The sequence below is a fragment of the Oncorhynchus gorbuscha genome, linkage group LG07 (assembly GCF_021184085.1).
Source record: "Oncorhynchus gorbuscha isolate QuinsamMale2020 ecotype Even-year linkage group LG07, OgorEven_v1.0, whole genome shotgun sequence".
Taxonomy (NCBI): Eukaryota; Metazoa; Chordata; class Actinopteri; order Salmoniformes; family Salmonidae; genus Oncorhynchus; species Oncorhynchus gorbuscha.
In genome coordinates this window covers 17758260-17780158 of record NC_060179.1, presented here as the reverse complement: position 1 = coordinate 17780158, position 21899 = coordinate 17758260, and the positions used below count along the sequence as shown (strand labels likewise).

The 21899-nt window shown below is 46.5% G+C and overlaps 1 protein-coding gene across 1 annotated transcript in view; it reads left to right on the top strand.

The window, feature by feature from the left end:
* The window catches only part of LOC124039139 (carboxypeptidase A6-like), a 51453-nt gene extending 39530 nt beyond the window's left edge, over positions 1-11923 (top strand). The window contains exons 5-11 of the mRNA XM_046355024.1: positions 1-59; positions 128-232; positions 6055-6165; positions 6433-6523; positions 9458-9660; positions 9765-9849; positions 10032-11923. The exon at positions 1-59 is cut by the window's left edge and continues 43 nt beyond it. Of these exons, the coding sequence (XP_046210980.1) occupies positions 1-59; positions 128-232; positions 6055-6165; positions 6433-6523; positions 9458-9660; positions 9765-9849; positions 10032-10261 (884 nt within the window). The 3' untranslated portion in view covers positions 10262-11923. The remainder of the gene's footprint in view (positions 60-127; positions 233-6054; positions 6166-6432; positions 6524-9457; positions 9661-9764; positions 9850-10031) is intronic.
* Positions 11924-21899: the final 9976 nt, after the last annotated feature.

Genomic DNA, 21899 nt, shown 5'->3' with positions numbered 1-21899 from the left:
TGGTAGACATGTTCTCTATAGGGAGGTCATATGAAGGCAGGCCCCTTTATGTGCTTCAGGTACTGTAGGAGACACACACACACACACACACAATGCTGGTTAACTGACTGGTGTCCTGTCCTGTCAGCTAGGAAAGAGAACACGGTCCTATAAGAAGGCAGTGTGGATAGACTGTGGGGTCCATGCAAGGGAGTGGATTGGACCAGCCTTCTGCCAGTGGTTTGTCAAAGAGGTACGTTCCTTTGGCCTTCCTTGACAACTCCAGTCGTTTAGGGCAGCAGTGTCAGCTCTGCTGTTTTTCTACCTTGCTTTCTTATAAGAGATTTGGTCCTGGGAGAGCCAGGTGTGTGTGGACTCTCCAGCCCAACAACAACATGCATTGATTAGTAAAGTGCCAAGAGGAGAAGCCAGCAGGACTGTGGTCCTAGAGGCCTGGAGTTGTGCACCTCTTACTTTCTTACTGTAAATCCCAGTGTTAACCTTTAATCCTGTGTTGCACTGCAGTCAAATAAGTCCACATGTGAGCTGTTTCACAACCTAAAATAAGCTAAGCACCACTTTGTTTGTTGAACGCCTCCAATTTGGTAAAGCATGAAGTTTGCAATGCCAGGATAGTGGGTTCGATTCCCGGGACCACCCATACGTAAAAATGTATGCACGGATGACTGTAAGTCACTTTGGATAAAATCGTCTGCTAATTGTCACATATTATTATTATATTAATAATAGCTGGGGAGGCTGCAGCCTGCTGCTGTCAGTCTCTGCTGCTGTCAGTCTCTGGTGCTGTCTGTCTCTGGTGCTGTCTGTCTCTGGTGCTGTCTGTCTCTGCTGCTGCCTGTCTCTGCTGCTGTCTGTCTCTGCTGCTGCCTGTTTCTGGTGCTGTCGGTCTCCGCTGCTGTCGGTCTCAATTGCTGCTGGCCTCTGCTGCTGTCTGTCTCTGGTGCTGCCTCTCTGGTGCTGTCTGTCTCTGCTGCTGTCTGTCTCTACTGCTGCCTCTCTGGTGCTGTCTGTCTCTCACCCAGGTGGATGCTATTATAGACATAGGAGTTAGGTGTCTCTGGTGCTGTCGGTCTCTGGTGCTGCCTGTCTGGTGCTGCCCCTCTGGTGCTGTCTGTCTCTGCTGCTGCCTGCCTCTGGTGCTACCTGTCTCTGGTGCTGCCTCTCTGGTGCTGCCTCTCTGGAGCTGTCTGTTTCTGGTGCTGTCGGTCTCTGCTGCTGCCTCTCTGGTGCTGTCTGTCTCTGGTGCTGTCAGTCTCTGATGCTGTCTGCCTCTGCTGCTGTCTGCCTCTGCTGCTGTCTGTCTCTACTGCTGCCTCTCTGGTGCTGTCTGTCTCTGGTGCTGTCAGTCTCTGCTGCTGTCTGCCTCTACTGCTGCCTCTCTGGTGCTGTCTGTCTCTGGTGCTGTCTGTCTCTGGTGCTATCAGTCTCTGGTGCTATCAGTCTCTGGTGCTATCAGTCTCTGCTGCATTTCTATGCCAGAACACTCACCACACGGCAAGGTAAGGTGTGATACATGCCAATTCAGAGGATGATTAGGTGGCCATGTTGGTAATTTAGCCAGGACACCAGGGTTAACAACCCTACTCTTACAATAAGTCCCATTTTTAATGACCACAGGGAGACAGGACACCCGTTTAACATCCCATCCGAAAGAAGGCACCTTACACAGGGCAATGTCCCCTTCACTGCCCTGGGTTCTCCTTACACTAGAGAGAAGAGTGCCCCCTACTGACCCTCCAACACCATCTGGTCTCCCATCCAGGACCCACCCTGCTTATCTTCAGGGGCAAGCCAGTATTTGTATGCAAGGTGGCATGCTGCTGGCACACATACACACATCTCTTTACACGCACTCTTTTCACTTTTGCTCTGGACCCTCTCTCAGTTTGGAACCATTACAACCATTTTGACAGAGAGCAGGGAGAGTAATGCGTCACACACAATTAAGTCCCCGCAAATCAACCCAAACCACCCTGAAATGTCAGAGCTTTATTATAACATTGTTAGAACATAGCAAGCCGTGTACATGTCTAGCAGGGGGGTTTATGCATCTCCAGATGAGTGTGTACTAGGACAGTATTGAGAAACTTCAAGAGTTTGTACAAGAACAGAATTGTATAATGGAGCAGATCACTGTGCTGTTTAGGTCAACAATAGTAATGTCTCATTTTGGCCAGGGGGGGGCAGAGCTCCATCTCTCTACAAAGTCAGATTAACCTTGGCCTGAGCCTGATTACTGAGCAGGTATTGCCCCACCAACAATCTGCTTTCTCGAATCCTCCACTGGAACCTGCCTGGGGAAGAGGCATTAACACACTCCTGATCAAAACAAATCCAATTGGATTTGCCACATGCGCCAAAAACAACAGGTGTAGACCTTGCCGTGAAATGCTTACTTACAAACCCTTAACCAACGAAATAGAGTTAAGAAAATATTTGCTAAATATATTTAAGTAAAACATGTAATAAAGGTAACACAATGCAGCAGCATACCACCCTGCATCCCACTGCTGGCTGGCTTCTGAAGCAGGGTTGGTCCTGGATGGGAGACCAGCAACATAGCACCCTGCATCCCACTGCTGGCTGGCTTCTGAAGCAGGGTTGGTCCTGGATGGGAGACCAGCAGCATACCACCCTGCATCCCACTGCTGGCTTCTGAAGCAGGGTTGGTCCTGGATGGGAGACCAGCAGCATACCACCCTGCATCCCACTGCTGGCTTCTGAAGCAGGGTTGGTCCTGGATGGGAGACCAGCAGCATACCACCCTGCATCCCACTGCTGGCTTCTGAAGCAGGGTTGGTCCTAGATGGGAGACCAGCAGCATACCACCCCGCATCCCACTGCTGGCTTCTGAAGCAGGGTTGGTCCTGGATGGGAGACCAGCAACATACCACCCCGCATTCCACTGCTGGCTTCTGAAACAGGGTTGGTCCTGGATGGGAGACCAGCAGCATACCACCCCGCATCCCACTGCTGGCTTCTGAAGCAGGGTTGGTCCTGGATGGGAGACCAGCAGCATACCACCCTGCATCCCACTGCTGGCTGGCTTCTGAAGCAGGGTTGGTCCTGGATGGGAGACCAGCAGCATACCACCCTGCATCCCACTGCTGGCTTCTGAAGCAGGGTTGGTCCTGGATGGGAGACCAGCAGCATACCACCCCGCATCCCACTGCTGGCTTCTGAAGCAGGGTTGGTCCTGGATGGGAGACCAGCAGCATACCACCCCGCATCCCACTGCTGGCTTCTGAAGCAGGGTTGGTCCTGGATGGGAGACCAGCAGCATACCACCCCGCATCCCACTGCTAGCTTCTGAAGCAGGGTTGGTCCTGGATGGGAGACCAGCAGCATACCACCCCGCATCCCACTGCTGGCTTCTGAAGCAGGGTTGGTCCTGGATGGGAGACCAGCAGCATACCACCCTGCATCCCACTGCTGGCTGGCTTCTGAAGCCCACTGCTGGCTGGCTTCTGGGTTGGTCCTGGATGGGAGACCAGCAGCATACCACCCTGCATCCCACTGCTGGCTTCTGAAGCAGGGTTGGTCCTGGATGGGAGACCAGCAACATACCACCCCGCATCCCACTGCTGGCTGGCTTCTGAAGCAGGGTTGGTCCTGGATGGAAGACCAGCAACATACCACCCCGCATCCCACTGCTGGCTGGCTTCTGAAGCAGGGTTGGTCCTGGATGGAAGACCAGCAGCATACCACCCTGCATCCCACTGCTGGCTTCTGAAGCAGGGTTGGGGCCTGGATGGGAGACCAGCAGCATACCACCCAGCATCCCACTGCTGGCTTCTGAAGCAGGGTTGGTCCTGGATGGGAGACCAGCAGCAGACCACCCCGCATCCCACTGCTGGCTTCTGAAGCAGGGTTGGTCCTGGATGGGAGACCAGCAGCATACCACCCCGCATCCCACTGCTGGCTGGCTTCTGAAGCAGGGTTGGTCCTGGATGGGAGACCAGCAGCATACCACCCCGCATCCCACTGCTGGCTGGCTTCTGAAGCAGGGTTGGTCCTGGATGGGAGACCAGCAGCATACCACCCCGCATCCCACTGCTGGCTGGCTTCTGAAGCAGGGTTGGTCCTGGATGGGAGACCAGCAGCATACCACCCCGCATCCCACTGCTGGCTGGCTTCTGAAGCAGGGTTGGGGCCTGGATGGGAGACCAGCAGCATACCACCCCGCATCCCACTGCTGGCTTCTGAAGCAGGGTTGGTCCTGGATGGGAGACCAGCAGCATACCACCCCGCATCCCACTGCTGGCTTTTGAAGCAGGGTTGGTCCTGGATGGGATACCAGCAGCATACCACCCCGCATCCCACTGCTGGCTTTTGAAGCAGGGTTGGTCCTGGATGGGAGACCAGCAGCATACCACCCCGCATCCCACTGCTGGCTTCTGAAGCAGGGTTGGTCCTGGATGGAAGACCAGCAGCATACCACCCTGCATCCCACTGCTGGCTTCTGAAGCAGGGTTGGTCCTGGATGGGAGACCAGCAACATACCACCCCGCATCCCACTGCTGGCTGGCTTCTGAAGCAGGGTTGGTCCTGGATGGAAGACCAGCAGCATACCACCCTGCATCCCACTGCTGGCTTCTGAAGCAGGGTTGGGGCCTGGATGGGAGACCAGCAGCATACCACCCCGCATCCCACTGCTGGCTTCTGAAGCAGGGTTGGTCCTGGATGGGAGACCAGCAGCATACCACCCTGCATCCCACTGCTGGCTTCTGAAGCAGGGTTGGTCCTGGATGGGAGACCAGCAGCATACCACCCTGCATCCCACTGCTGGCTGGCTTCTGAAGCAGGGTTGGTCCTGGATGGGAGACTAGCAGCATACCACCCCGCATCCCACTGCTGGCTTCTGAAGCAGGGTTGGTCCTGGATGGGAGACCAGCAGCATACCACTCTGCATCCCACTGCTGGCTTCTGAAGCAGGGTTGGGGCCTGGATGGGAGACCAGCAGCATACCACCCCGCATCCCACTGCTGGCTTCTGAAGCAGGGTTGGTCCTGGATGGGAGACCAGCAGCATACCACCCTGCATCCCACTGCTGGCTTCTGAAGCAGGGTTGGTCCTGGATGGGACCACTCTCTGTGGTCAGTAAAGATCCCATGGCACTTATCGTAAGAGTAGGGGTGTTAACCCTGGTGTCCTGGCTAAATTCCCAAGCTGTCCCTCATACCATCATGATCACCTAATCATCCCCAGTTTATAATAGGCTCATTCATCCCCCCTCGTCTCCCCTGTAACTATTCCCCAGGTTGTTGCTGTAAATGAGAATGTGTTCTCAGTCAAATTACCTTGTTAAATTATATATATATTTTAAACAATAGTATTAAATAACAATACTGAGGCTATATACAGAAGGTACCGGTTAGTCAAGGTAATTTGTACATATAGGAAGGGGTAATGTGACAATGCAAAGATAACAGACAGTGAGTAGCAGCAGTGTAAAAACAAAGGGAGGAGGGGGTCAATGTAAATAGTCCATTTCATGAATTGGTCAGGAGTCTTATGGCTTGGGGGTAGAAGCTATTAAGGAGTCTTTTGGACCTGGACTTGGCGCTCAGGTACAGCTTGCTGTGCGGTAGCAGAGAGAACAATCAATGACTTGGTTGACTGGAGTCTTTGACAATTCTTTGGGCCTTCCTCTGACACAGCCTAGTACATGTACATAGGTCCTGGATGGCAGGAAGCCCCGGTGACTTATTGGGCCGTACGCGCTACCCTCTGTAGCGCCTTACTGTCGGATGCCGAGCAGTTGCCATACCAGGCGGTGATGCAACTGGTCAGGATGCTCTCGATGGTGCAGCTGTAGAACGATGATGAGGATGATGAGGGTTTTCTAGTAGCCCTCTATAGCAGTTGTACTGCTCAGTCACATGTGTGTGATATCACTGGTGGATCCTCTGCCACCCTCAGACTTACAGACTTCTTAGGAGTATTAATCATGATTTATTATTCACCAACTAGAAAGTATTGTAACTGGTGAAATAAAACAGGTGCAAGAAGAGATATAGCTGTTGTGTTCATATAAGCCTGTTGTTGTTGTAGGCTCTGCATTCCTACCAGCATGACTCTGTGATGAGACGACTGATGAACCAACTCAACTTCTACATCATGCCTGTCTTCAACGTGGATGGATACATCTTCAGCTGGACTACGGTAGCTACAACTATCTCTGTGTCTCTTTCCCTCTCCTCCTCTCTCCCTCTCCCCCTCTCTCACTCTCTCTCCCTCTCCCTCTCCCTCTCCCTCTCTCTCTTTCTCCCCCCTCTCTCTCTCTCTCGCGCCCTTTCTGTCTGGCTTGCTCTCTCTCTTTCTCTCTCACCTAGCTAACATTTGACCCAACATGTGTATTTAAGGTGACGTGTTATTAGTATATTCATAGCTACTTTGAGTCAGTGACAATGTTCATTATTTTCCCCCCAGGATCGTTTCTGGAGGAAAACCCGGTCCAAAAACGTCAAGTATCACTGCAGAGGTGTTGACGCCAACAGGAACTGGAAAGTCAAGTGGTGTGGTGAGTTTTTAATGTATCCTTGGAGTGTGTCTGTGTGTGTGTGTGTGTGTGTGTGTGTGTGTGTGTGTGTGTGTGTGTGTGTGTGTGTGTGTGTGTGTGTGTGTGTGTGTGTGTGTGTGTGTGTGTGTGTGTGTGTGTGTGTGTGTGTGTGTGTGTGTGTGTGTGTGTGTGTCCTCCCTTCCCCCTGCTTTCCTTCCCCTGCTGTTGGGAGATGTCTCCTGGTGCTCTGTCTGCTTAATTAGTGTAAGCTGTGGATTAAATGTTTGTGTGGTGACGGCACCCCCCCCCCCTGTTTGATATGATTTTGGTGGTGCTGAGGGGGGAGGGGTAGGGTCTTCTGGTGGGTGTCTGCTATTCATCACTCAGGGAGGGAGGCTGGTTTTATGTGTGATACTTGGAATCTTAAATAAGAAAGGATAGATAATTACAGCAAGAAAAGAGCTGGGGAAGAGAGGGGGAAAGAGAGGGGGAAGAGATGAGTGAGAGGCGGGGAGAGAGGGGGAAAGAGAGGGGGAAAGAGAGGGGGAAAGGAGAGAGAGAGGGGAGAGAGGGGGTAGACAGAACATGTGATACTGATAATCTCCAAGGTCTGTATGAGACACTGCCCACTGGAAAAAAAACTGGTTGCATCAACGTTGTTTCCATGTCATTTCAACAAAACAAAAAAAAGTCTGATAACATTGAAACAACGTGGAAAACTGTTTGGAATTTCTAAAAGTAATCAGAAAGTCCCCAGCGTAAGGGAATTTGGTCTTTTTCTCAACCAAATGCAAATAAAAAAATTGTACCCAGTGAGTGGTCGGTGTTTAAGATATAGGGGGGGAGAACCACTAGGCAGGGTAGCCTAGTGGTTAGAGCGTTGGACTAGTAACCGGAAGGTTGCAAGTTCAAGCCCCCGAGCTGACAAGGTACAAATCTGTCGTTCTGCCCCTGAACAGGCTGTCATTGAAAATAAGAATTTGTTCTTAACTGACTTGCCTAGTTAAATAAAGGTAAAATAAAAAAAGATATATTCTCACACTATAATGTGAGACTATAATGCAGCTATAAGAACACAAGGTCAGATCCAGACACATGAGTCTTTGATATGTATTATTCAATCCAAAGGGTAGGTAAGAGAATGATCGTGGATCATTCGAGGACAGGCAAAAGGTCAAAACCAGTTCAGAGTCCAGGAGGTACAGAGTGGCAGGCAGGCAGAATGGTCAGGCAGGCGAGTACGGAGTCCAGAAAAACAGGCAAGGGTCAAAACCGGGAGGACGAGAAAAAAAAGAATAGAAGCAGGATTATGGGGAAACATGCTGGTTGACTTGAAAGACGTACAAGATGAACTGGCACAGAGAGACAGGAAACACAGGGATAAATACACGGGGGAAAATAAGCGACACCTGGAGGGGGTGGAGACAATCACTAGGACAGGTGATCAGGGTGTGACAGCAGCAGATATGGCTATAGGCCTGAGTTTTTCATGACCACGAGACAGAAACAGGAAAACTCTAGGCCCTTAAGTCAAACCTGCTACATTAGATTATCCAGCTACTGTAACGGCAGGCTAGAATACAGTACAATATCCACTGCCTTGTTCTTTACCTTGTGCCACTTTCACATTTTCCTGGGTAACAAACCCTTCTTTGCTCTGTGTATAACTAATTGCCAGGCGTATGTAGATGCGTACTGGCTGGGGACCTGTGGGAACAAGTTGTTAAAACACACACTGTGTAAAACACGGCCTTGGTCGACACAGAGTATTCATTATGGGGGCCAAGACCTATGAAAACGACATCATAATGATAGGCCTCAGCTTGGTGTTGAGATGTATCATTATACTGTAGCATAGAATGGGAGGGGAATGACAAATAATCCAAACTACAGTACATTTACATTTACATTTAAGTCATTTAGCAGACGCTCTTATCCAGAGCGACTTACAGTATGTATTGTTGATTATTATTATTATTATTATATATTATTTAACCCTCAGCCATCTGTATTTTGAATAAGGCTCTGAGTTTTGAAAGCTGACCAGAAAAGAACTCTGGCTCCTCGATAAAGCCAGGAACGAGGCCCTAATTATGAGAATAGGCAATAGGCACAAGAAGTTCATGCTTACTGAAGCCGCTATGTGTTTTGTGCAGACCAATCATAGACTTTCAAGGTTGGATGATACCAGGGGTAATTTACTGTCTAATTTTAATCAGTTAATTAATTTAGGAAATTGTTCATTTACACTGTTTGTATTATACATAGACATGGCTCATTCCCTGTTGGATTTGCATATGCAAATATTAATTTGGCCCAGAGTTTTGAGGTGCTGCTTTTTGCTCATGGGCAAGTCTCTTAGATCATGCTCTTTCTTGTCTGTCTGCAGGTTATGCCAAGTTGTGCTTCTAACGTTTATTTTTGGAGTACTCATTTACATAATTAATGGGCATGCGTACTGTAGTTGGAGGGTTTAGTTCTGCTTAGAATACATGAATATGCAAAAATAATCCGAGAGAGACAGAGAGATATGTAGCCAGCGTAGTCCATCTGAAGAGGTATCCGTCCACATTGAAAACAGGCATCAATGACACAAAGTAGCTATGAATATACAAATAACATGAAAGAGGGAGAGGTGAAAGAAGACTGTTTTTTGAGAAGAGAAATGTCTAAAACATATTGAATTGAGAACAATATGTCAACCGGCTGTGTTTTATACCCCCCATTTACCATGAACAATTTTGTAATCTAGCAGACTTTTCTGTGCATAAAATGTATTCAAAAATGGTCACAGAAACATACACTAACACCATAGTAAAACCCTGTTATAAAGTACTGGGTATAGTTCCAGTATAAACTAAAATAACCTCTCTGTCTGTATATACAGCACTTAATACTGTATGACCATAGTAAGTAACAAACAGTACCTGCCCTGTTGTTGTTTCTCCCTGCCAGAGGAGGGTGCATCCTCTCACCCCTGTGATGACACGTACTGCGGACCCTTCCCTGAGTCCGAGCCGGAGGTCAAGGCAGTGGCCAAGTTCCTGCGGAAGCACAAGAAGCGTGTCAAGGCCTACGTCTCCATCCACGCCTACGCCCAAATGTTGCTCTACCCCTACTCCTATAAATACGCCACCATCCCTAACTTCAACTGTGTGGTGAGAGGCAGATCTGTGACCACAATCAATCAATGAATCAATGTTGTTGCAACTCACATTGGAATTCAATAAATGATTGTAATGTAATGTATTCCCCCCTCCAGGAGTCAGCTGCACACAATGCAGTGACTGCCCTGTACTCTGCCTACGGAGTGAGGTACAGATATGGGCCCGCCTCCACCACGCTGTGTGAGTTATGCACACTGTCTCCTTCCCAACGTTAACTTACTTCAGCAACAGACTGCAAAACACTCAGAAAACATCTAGCTCATATTTCAGTTAAAAGATAAGAATTCCTGCCGCACACATGTTTGCCTGTGGAAAACCCTCCCAATGAATCCAAACTGTTGTATTTGTTCTGACCCCAACAGATGTCAGCTCAGGCAGCTCCATGGACTGGGCCTATAGGAACGGGATCCCTTATGCCTTTGCCTTTGAACTGCGGGACACAGGCTACTTTGGCTTCCTGTTACCTGAAGCTCTGATTAACCCCACCTGTACTGAGACCATGAGAGCAGTGAAGACCATCTCATCAGGCCTACTAAAGAAGTGTGAGACAGGGATGTATCAGCTGGACAGGGAGAGATATCCATATCTCTGAGAGATATAGACATTTACAGTATCTCTGCATCTGCTAGAGAATAACTACGGGTGGTGGGTTATTGTGCCAAAAAGGAAAATGCAACATATATCATGCAAGCCTTGATGTTTACCCAAGAGTGGTCACCACTCCATTTTATGTCTGTATGTTAGAGGCTATAGTGGTACTTCAAAATGCCCTTAAACTGGTTTCAAATGTAAAATTATTTAGATGTCATATTACATCAAATCTTCACCTTGTACTATCAACAACTCGACTGTTTACAGTGTACGGTGAACGCAAGCACTTGAATGCCATTTTCAAGAGACTGATATTGAGTTTTTTTCTTGAAATTGCAGTTTTGACCCATTAAAGCTTCACTATCTGGAGCACCATCAGCTAACTCAGTGGTGTAGTCGTTCCTGGAGAAGTGGGTATATTCTATCTTTTGCCAAAGATGTCCCAAATGGCCCGCCGGGTGAATTCTATGAGAAACAGTGACATACACTCTGAATGACCTAAAATGATAAATCCCATATTGGTCTTTCATAGTCAGGCCAACCCAAGCTGTACTGTGCAAGTAGGCTAATAGTAGACCTACTACTGAAATGGATACATGAGGCTGGCCAACGGCAGTTTTTTTATAGAAAAACAACAAAATGGAATGTTATAACTCCATAACAATGTTTAAACCACATCCGGAGACCACTTTTGATGTCAAGGAACAATCTAAGAAATGTTGATTTTTTTGTGTGTAGTTACCCTATAATTTGCAGGCACCAAGCACTGTTGTTTGATTAGCAGTGTTTCTGTAGGACATGAGATTGAGTTTGCAAAACAAATGGCCACTAAATTGACACAAATAATCCTGATATAATTCTGCTTTGTAGCTAGTTAACGCTTAATATAGAAGGTTTTTGGGAAAGCATTTCTCTCTACCAGAAGACGATTAGGCCTATCATTAGCATTGCTATATTCTTCCTGTTCCTTCATTGTCTGAAACCAGGATGTTTTATCTCATAATGTGAGGCATGTTTCAAAGTAGCTTATAGCCAAAATCCCACCATAGAAATGTGGAGGCAATTATTTTATAAAGACTTATACTGGTTTTCTTTCAAATGTATTTTATTGTCTAGTAGCCAAAGGCATTGTCCAAGTCATATTAGCAACCCATTATAATAATTCTAACAATTTAAAAAAATTATAACAATTATTGTTGCATCTTTAGATCTTCCCTCTTTCAAAATATCTAAAGAATATTTACATCTCTGTCCTTGAAACCGCTTGCATGTGCAGTGCACATTTTAGAACAGAGTTTTCCCGCATAGGCCTACCCCATGTGCACATTGCTGAGCCTAAAATGTGAAATAATAGTTTTTGAACATTTTAAGCTAAACATTCTAATCTGTTCCATCAGCCTTATTAATTGATATGGCATATACCTCCACTACACTACTTTGATATGCATCATGGCAATTAAGAAGTGAGTAAACGCAATATGTGGGCATAAGCCGTATGTATACCTGCATGTTCCACCCACTAAACCACTGAGCTAACTGCTCTAGATGTCTTCTAAAGACATTTTACATTAATTGTGGTAGAACAAGGACATAAAAATGTGTTTATATGGTACAAACAACAAGGATGCCTAAAGTATCAATAAAGGGATAGTTCACACAAATGACACAATTATGTATGTGTCATGTTTTGTCTTATATTGTCTTGTCATTATGCTTTCCCTTCTGTTCGTTTCCCCCTGCTGGTCTTATTAGGTTCGTTCCCTTTTTCTATCCCTCTCTCTCCCCCTCCCTCTCTCTCCTCTCTCTATCGTTCCGTTCCTGCTCCCAGCTGTTCCTCATTCTCCTAACTCACTCATTTAGTCTTTTCACACCTGTCCCCTATTTTGTCCTCTGATTAGAGTCCCTATTTCTCCCCTTGTTTTCCGCTTCTGTCCTTGTCGGATCCTTGTATGATGTTCGCTGTGCTGTGTCCTTGTCTCGCCCTGTCGTGTCTTGTCTCCTTCAGATGCTGCGTGTGAGCAGGTGTCTAAGTCTGCTACGGTCGGTGCCTTCCCGAAGCAACCTGCAGTCAATGCTCGAGTCTCCAGTCTGTCCTCGTTACTACGAGTGGATTTAAGTTTTTTTCCTGTTTTGTTTTCGTCTTGAGTTTTACTGGAATAAAGACTCTGTTTTCGCTAAGTCGCTTTTGGGTCCTCATTCACCTGCATAACAGAAGGATCCGACCAAGAATGGACCCAGCGACTACGGATTCTCGTAACACTGCCGTCGAGATCCAGGGAGCTATGCTCGGCAGACACGAGCAGGAATTGTCTGCTGCTCGTCATGCCGTTGAGACCCTGGCCGCTCAGGTTTCCGACCTCTCTGGACAGTTCCAGAGTCTTCGTCTCGTGCCACCAGCTACTTCCTGGTCTGCCGAGTCTCCGGAACCTAGGGTTAATAACCCACCTTGTTACTCCGGGCAGCCCACTGAGTGCCGCTCCTTTCTCACCCAGTGTGATATTGTGTTCTCTCTCCAACCCAACACATACTCAAGAGAGAGAGCTCGGGTTGCTTACGTCATATCACTCCTTACTGGCCGGGCTTGAGAGTGGGGCACAGCTATCTGGGAGGCAAGGGCTGATTGTTCTAACAATTACCTGAACTTTAAAGAGGAGATGATACGGGTTTTTGATCGTTCAGTTTTTGGTAGGGAGGCTTCTAGGGCCCTGGCTTCCCTATGTCAAGGTGATCGATCCATAACGGATTACTCTATAGAGTTTCGCACTCTTGCTGCCTCTAGTGACTGGAACGAGCCGGCGCTGCTCGCTCGTTTTCTGGAGGGACTCCACGCAGAGGTTAAGGATGAGATTCTCTCCCGGGAGGTTCCTTCCAGTGTGGACTCTTTGATTGCACTCGCCATCCGCATAGAACGACGGGTAGATCTTCGTCACCGAGCTCGTGGAAGAGAGCTCGCGTTAACGGGTTTTCCCCTCTCCGCATCACAACCATCTCCTTCCTCCGGCTCAGAGACTGAGCCCATGCAGCTGGGAGGTATTCGCATCTCGACTAAGGAGAGGGAACGGAGGATCACCAACCGCCTGTGCCTCTATTGCGGATTTGCTGGACATTTTGTCAATTCATGTTCAGTAAAAGCCAGAGCTCATCAGTAAGCGGAGGGCTACTGGTGAGCGCTACTACTCAGGTCTCTCCATCAAGATCCTGTACTACTATGTCGGTCCATCTACGCTGGACCGGTTCGGCTGCTTCATGCAGTGCCTTGATAGACTCTGGGGCTGAGGGTTGTTTTATGGACGAAGCATGGGCTCGGAAACATGACATTCCTCTCAGACAGTTAGGAAGCCCACGCCCATGTTCGCCTTAGATGGTAGTCATCTCCCCAGTATCAGATATGAGACACTACCTTTAACCCTCACAGTATCTGGTAACCACAGTGAGACTATTTCCTTTTTGATTTTTCGTTCACCTTTTACACCTGTTGTTTTGGGTCATCCCTGGCTAGTATGTCATAATCCTTCTATTAATTGGTCTAGTAATTCTATCCTATCCTGGAACGTTTCTTGTCATGTGAAGTGTTTAATGTCTGCTATCCCTCCTGTTTCTTCTGTCCCCTCTTCTCAGGAGGAACCTGGTGATTTGACAGGAGTGCCGGAGGAATATCATGATCTGCGCACGGTCTTCAGTCGGTCCAGAGCCAACTCCCTTCCTCCTCACCGGTCGTATGATTGTAGTATTGATCTCCTTCCGGGGACCACTCCCCCTCGGGGTAGACTATACTCTCTGTCGGCTCCCGAACGTAAGGCTCTCGAGGATTATTTGTCTGTTTCTCTTGACGCCGGCACCGTAGTGCCTTCTTCCTCTCCTGCCGGGGCGGGGGTTTTTTGTTAAGAAGAAGGACGGTACTCTGCGCCCCTGCGTGGATTATCGAGGGCTGAATGACATAACGGTTAAGAATCGTTATCCGCTTCCCCTTATGTCATCAGCCTTCGAGATTCTGCAGGGAGCCAGGTTCTTTACTAAGTTGGACCTTCGTAATGCTTACCATCTCGTGCGCATCAGAGAGGGGGACGAGTGGAAAACGGCGTTTAACACTCCGTTAGGGCATTTTGAGTACCGGGTTCTGCCGTTTGGTCTCGCTAATGCTCCAGCTGTTTTTCAGGCATTAGTTAATGATGTACTGAGAGACATGCTGAACATCTTTGTTTTTGTCTACCTTGACGATATCCTGATTTTTTCACCGTCACTCGAGATTCATGTTCAGCACGTTCGACGTGTACTCCAGCGCCTTTTAGAGAATTGTCTCTACGTGAAGGCTGAGAAGTGCGCCTTTCATGTCTCCTCCGTCACTTTTCTCGGTTCTGTTATTTCCGCTGAAGGCATTCAGATGGATCCCGCTAAGGTCCAGGCTGTCAGTGATTGGCCCGTTCCAAGGTCACGTGTCGAGTTGCAGCGCTTTCTAGGTTTCGCTAATTTCTATCGGCGTTTCATTCGTAATTTCGGTCAAGTTGCTGCCCCTCTCACAGCTCTTACTTCTGTCAAGACGTGCTTTAAGTGGTCCGGTTCCGCCCAGGGAGCTTTTGATCTCCTCAAGAAGCGTTTTATGTCCGCTCCTATCCTCGTTACTCCTGACGTCACTAAACAATTCATTGTCGAGGTTGACGCTTCAGAGGTGGGCGTGGGAGCCATTCTATCCCAGCGCTTCCAGTCTGACAATAAGGTTCATCCTTGCGCTTATTTTTCTCATCGCCTGTCGCCATCGGAACGCAACTATGATGTGGGTAACCGCGAACTGCTCGCCATCCGCTTAGCCCTAGGCGAATGGCGACAGTGGTTGGAGGGGGCGACCGTTCCTTTGTCGTTTGGACTGACCATAAGAACCTTGAGTACATCCGTTCTGCCAAACGACTTAATGCACGTCAAGCTCGTTGGGCGTTGTTTTTCGCTCGTTTCGAGTTTGTGATTTCTTATCGCCCGGGTAATAAGAACACCAAGCCTGATGCCTTATCCCGTCTCTTTAGTTCTTCTGTGGCTTCTACTGATCCCGAGGGGATTCTTCCTTATGGGCGTGTTGTCGGGTTGACAGTCTGGGGAATTGAGAGACAGGTTAAGCAAGCACTCACTCACACTGCGTCGCCGCGCGCTTGTCCTAGTAACCTTCTTTTCGTTCCTGTTTCTACTCGTCTGGCTGTTCTTCAGTGGGCTCACTCTGCCAAGTTAGCTGGCCATCCCGGCGTTCGAGGTACTCTTGCTTCTATTCGCCAGCGCTTTTGGTGGCCTACTCAGGAGCGTGACACGCGCCGTTTCGTGGCTGCTTGTTCGGACTGCGCGCAGACTAAGTCAGGTAACTCTCCTCCTGCCGGTCGTCTCAGACCGCTTCCCATTCCTTCTCGACCATGGTCTCACATCGCCTTAGACTTCATTACCGGTCTGCCTTCGTCTGCGGGGAAGACTGTGATTCTTACGGTTGTCGATAGGTTCTCTAAGGCGGCACATTTCATTCCCCTCGCTAAGCTTCCTTCCGCTAAGGAGACGGCACAAATCATCATCGAGAATGTGTTCAGAATTCATGGCCTCCCGTTAGACGCCGTTTCAGACAGAGGTCCGCAATTCACGTCACAGTTTTGGAGGGAGTTCTGTCGTTTGATTGGTGCTTCCGTCAGTCTCTCTTCCGGTTTTCATCCCCAGTCTAACGGTCAAGCAGAGAGGGCCAATCAGACGATTGGTCGCATACTACGCAGCCTTTCTTTTAGAAACCCTGCGTCTTGGGCAGAACAGCTCCCCTGGGCAGAATACGCTCACAACTCGCTTCCTTCGTCTGCTACCGGGCTATCTCCGTTTCAGAGTAGTCTGGGTTACCAGCCTCCTCTGTTCTCGTCCCAGCTCGCCGAGTCCAGCGTTCCCTCCGCTCAGGCGTTTGTCCAACGTTGTGAGCGCACCTGGAGGAGGGTGAGGTCTGCACTTTGCCGTTACAGGGCGCAGACTGTGAGAGCCGCCAATAAACGTAGGATTAAGAGTCCTAGGTATTGTCGCGGCCAGAGAGTGTGGCTTTCCACTCGTAACCTTCCCCTTACGACAGCTTCTCGTAAGTTGACTCCGCGGTTCATTGGTCCGTTCCGTGTCTCCCAGGTCGTCAATCCTGTCGCTGTGCGATTGCTTCTTCCGCGACATCTTCGTCGCGTCCATCCTGTCTTCCATGTCTCCTGTGTCAAGCCCTTTCTTCGCACCCCCGTTCGTCTTCCCTCCCCCCGTCCTTGTCGAGGCGCACCTATTTACAAGGTACGTAGGATCATGGACATGCGTTCTCGGGGACGTGGTCATCAGTACTTAGTGGATTGGGAGGGTTACGGTCCTGAGGAGAGGAGTTGGGTTCCATCTCGGGACGTGCTGGACCGTTCGCTGATTGATGATTTCCTCCGTTGCCGCCAGGATTCCTCCTCGAGTGCGCCAGGAGGCGCTCGGTGAGTGGGGGGGTACTGTCATGTTTTGTCTTATATTGTCTTGTCATTATGCTTTCCCTTCTGTTCGTTTCCCCCTGCTGGTCTTATTAGGTTCGTTCCCTTTTACTATCCCTCTCTCTCCCCCTCCCTCTCTCTCCTCTCTCTATCGTTCCGTTCCTGCTCCCAGCTGTTCCTCATTCTCCTAACTCACTCATTTAGTCTTTTCACACCTGTCCCCTATTTTGTCCTCTGATTAGAGTCCCTATTTCTCCCCTTGTTTTTCGCTTCTGTCCTTGTCGGATCCTTGTATGATGTTCGCTGTGCTGTGTCCTTGTCTCGCCCTGTCGTGTCTTATCTCCTTCAGATGCTGCGTGTGAGCAGGTGTCTAAGTCTGCTACGGTCGGTGCCTTCCCGAAGCAACCTGCAGTCAATGCTCGAGTCTCCAGTCTGTCCTCGTTACTACGAGTGGATTTAAGTTTTTTTCCTGTTTTGTTTTCGTCTTGAGTTTTACTGGAATAAAGACTCTGTTTTCGCTAAGTCGCTTTTGGGTCCTCATTCACCTGCATAACAGTATGGCTTTCCTTGTAAGCAGTCTATGGACAACGTATGACAGCAAATCAAGCTTTAGTTTGTTTAGCTGGCCACTGTTCCAATGCAAATTCAATGCAAGTCAACAGTACCTGTATTATAATTTTTGCACTTTATGTATATAAAAATGTATTGTGTAACTCAATGAAGTTACTTATAGATCATTTGGACATGAATGTAAAATGCTTATATAGGTACCATTGGCTTGCATTGGATTTCTTCTACAAATGTAGAAATGTTATCATTTGAAACAGTGTCCAGGTAAACAAAACCAAAGCATGGATTGCTGTCATATCTTGCCCATAGGCTGCTTACAGGGTAAGTAAACCCATATGTCATTTTGTCTTTTGGTTGAACTATCCCTTTAACAAAGTGCCTTGAAATGGACTTTAAACGCTTTTTATAATTTTGTAAAGGATAAGTTTATATTTTTCTTTATCAAGGGGAAATGTTTAATTTTGATAGAAAGTGTAAAGGTAATTTACTGAAATGTAATACATGTTATTTCTTTTTTATGAGGTTGTCACGTGGATGTTTTCTTTGACATCACTATCATTACAAACATTACAATAGCATCGTTTTACAGTAACAGCCCACTGGACACAAACATCAGTTCAACGTCTAGTTTTGATTTACATTTGGTTGAGTTGTCAACTAATGTGAATGCAACGTGAAATCAACAAAAAATGTTACCATGTCATTCATTGGATTTATGTTAAACGTTGGGTGACAAAGACAAAATGCCCTTATGTTGATGACTTTTTGCAAATCCAATAAGTTTTTCACGTGGATTCAATGCATCACATCGATTTATGGGGTTGAAATGATGTGGAAACAACGTTAATTTAGGAATAGGCATCTCGCTAGCAGGACAACTTCTGGTGAAACTGGAGGGCAAATAAATCATTGTAAAAATGATGGATATTAAACATTTAGGTACATATGTGTCTTATATTGGCTGCAACCTTAAATTCTTGTTAATCTAACTGTGTTGTCTGATTTACAGTAGCTATTACAGCGAAAACCTGCCATGCGATTGTTTGAGGACGGCGCCCACATCAAAATATTTTTCCACTGGCACAGGTTTCATACATTCACAAATAACGATTAAATATTCACTTACTTTTTGAAAATCTTCCTCTGATTTGTCATCCAAAGGGTCCCAGCTATAACATGTAGTGTCGTTTTGTTATATAATATCCTTCTTTATGTCCCAAAAAGTCTGTTTAGTTGACGCCGTCGATTTGAGTAATCCACTCGTTCAACATGCAGAGAAAGGAATCTGAAAATCTACCCCTAAACTTTGTTTCAACAAGTCAAAATACATTTCTATTCACTCTTTAGATACCCTAAAATTGTTATGCAGGTGAATGAGGACCCAAAAGCGACTTGGCGAAAACAGAGTCTTTATTCCAGTAAAGAAAATAGGCAATACTCCTAGACAAATCGGAGCAGAAAACAAAACATAAAAAACTAATTCCACTCGTAGTGACGAGGACAGACTGGAGACTCGACCATAAACTGTAGGTTGCCTCGGGAAGGCACCGACCGTAGCAGACTCAGACACCTGCTCACACGCAGCATCTGAGGGAAACAAGACACGACAGGGCGAGACAAAGACACAGCACGGCGAACAATATACAAGGATCCGACAGGACAGAAACGGAAGACAAGGGGAGAAATAGGGACTCTAATCAGAGGGCAAGATACGGAACAGGTGTGAAAAGATTAGATGATTGAGTAGGGGAATAGGAACAGCTGGGAGCAGGGACGGAACGATAGAGAGAAGAGAGAGAGGGAGGGAGAGAGAAAAAAGGGAACAAACCTAATAAGACCAGCAGGGGGAAAACGAACAGAAGGGAAAGCAAAATGACAAGACAATATAAGACAAAACATGACAAAAATGTAATCAAACTAAAATATTTCTTATGGAAAGAAGTATGTTCAATAGGAAACCGATTTTAGCAGTTGTGTCCTGTCTTCATGGCGCGTAAACACTAATTTCCAAGACTGTGTCACTGTACCTAAACTGATATTTCTTATTTGTTTTTGAAGTTACAAGCCTGTAACCTTGAACATAGACTGCTGACACCCTGTGGAAGCCATGGGAATTGCATCCTGGGAGCTCATCTTCAATATGACCTTTTTCTAAAAAAATTATAATAATTCTGGTTGGTTTTTCTATTGATTTTTTCCTAATATATCTATTATGTTAAATTCTCCTACATTTATTTTAACATTGATACAAACTTCAAAGTTTTTTTTTTTCAATGGTAACAATTATATGTATATCCTGGCTTCAGGACCTGAGCAGCAGGCAGTTTGCGTTGGGCACGTCATTCAGGTGGAAAAAAGGGGCCTAGTTTTTAATTCAACCAGTTTTTGACCAGTGGGAGGAGTGTAATATCATGTGTGGTAGGTAGTGTAACAAACGCAGTGAAGCAGTCTGCTATTTCCTACTTCATTCTAACATGATACAGCGTGCCGTGTTTCTGAGCCCTGCGACAACACACTCATAATGTATATCACCCTGTTTAGTCCAATCGTTGCGTATTTATGCAAACAGTTATCATGATTGCTGCCCACTCTCCCAATTGACAAAGATCAATGTGGATCAATTACTGTTACGATTTGATGTGGATGACAATGATGACTTGGTACTTGATGATTTCTTCTCCCCCTGCCACCCAAAACTCCCTTGATCACAACACTAAATAACTAACGAAGAAAGATCATTGTGCTGTCTGTCTCTTACACATCAATCAATCCTGTGTGGGTGTAAGAGACTGCGTGTGTTTATTTTACCTTTATTTAACTAGGCAAGTCAGTTAAGAACAAATTATAATTTTCAATGATGGCCTAAGAACAGTGAACTGCCTTGTTTAGGGGCAGAACAACAGATGTTTACCTTGTCAGCTCAGGAATTCAATCTTGCAACCTTCCGGTTACTAGTCCAACGCTCTAACCACTAGGCTACCTGCCGTGTGAGACAGTGTGTGAGAGACTGGTAAGAATGTATCAGGATTCTCCCTCCCACTTGGGTGTAAAGTACTAATAATGGTTCTGGATAAGCAACCAAGACACAGAGATAGATATTCATCTTCAGAATTGGCAGGGGATGTTCCTGTATTGAGAGAAATGCTTTGCTACCACCATATGCTGTACATTTCATGTTGTTTGAACTAAGACACAGAATGGTGTGGTACGAGGATCTTTCAATACTGGCACTTTAGTGGCTTTTAGCCTCAAGTGTTAATCAAGTACTCTCGTTCATAGATCCTCTTCCTTTGCTGACGCTGCAGTTTGGGTTACCTTTCGTTTTTATACAAGTAAACAACATCATGGCTCACTTTCAAGAGTGCAGTATCACGCTACCTTTGGTGAAAAACAGATTGAATGCAGGTACCAGACAAAGGAACAAACAGGTATAGTATTTTGTTCAATATCACATCCATTACACTAGTTATACTCAGTATAATGAGTTGTTTAATATCACATCCATTACTCTAGTTATACTCAGTATAATGAGTTGTTCAATATCACATCCATTACACTAGTTATACTCAGTATAATGAGTTGTTTAATATCACATCCATTACACTAGTTATACTCAGTATAATGAGTTGTTTAATATCACATCCATTACTCTAGTTATACTCAGTGTAATTAGTTAGAAACACAGTAGAGTTTGTTAGATATTTTATCAATATTTTGTTGATCCTGACTCTGATCATTTAAAGCCTTCTGATGTGCTTCTTTGACCAAGAAGAAGAGTGATGGAGTGCTGCATCAAATGACCTCCATAATCACCCGACCTCAACCCAATTAAGATGGTTTGGAATGAGTTGGACCCCAACAAGTACTGAGTGACCCCAACAAGTACTGAGTGACCCCAACAAGTACTGAGTGACCCCAACAAGTACTGAGTGACCCCAACAAGTACTGAGTGACCCCAACAAGTACTGAGTGACCCCAACAAGTACTGAGTGACCCCAACAAGTACTGAGTGACCCCAACAAGTACTGAGTGACCCCAACAAGTACTCATTATATGTGGGAACTCCTTCAAGACTGTTGGAAAAGCATTATAGGTGAAGTTGGTTGAGAGAATGCCAAGAGTGTGCAAAGCTGTCATCAAGGCAAAGGGTGGCTACTTTGAAGAATCTCAAACATAAAATATATTTAGATTTGTTTAACACTCTTTTGGTTACTAAATGATTCCATGTATGCTATTTTATAGTTTTGATGACTTCACTATTATTCTACAATGTAGAAAATAGTCAAAATAAAGAAAACCCCTTGAATGAGTAGATGTGTCCAAATTTTTGACTGCTACTGTATTTGACAGATGTTATTGCGGGTGTAGCGACATGCTTGTGTTCCCAGCTCCAACAGTGCCGTAGTATCTAACAATTCACAACAATACACACACATCTAAAAGTAAAATAAAGGAATTAAGAAATATATAAATATTACGACGAGCAATGTCGGACTGGCATTGACTATGTAAACATTATTAAAGTGACCAGTTTTATGCATCATCTCATTATTTTACACGTGCATTAGTTTGAAAAGGCATGAGGGGGATTTGCTTTGCTCCCACAATATTTAAAACAAT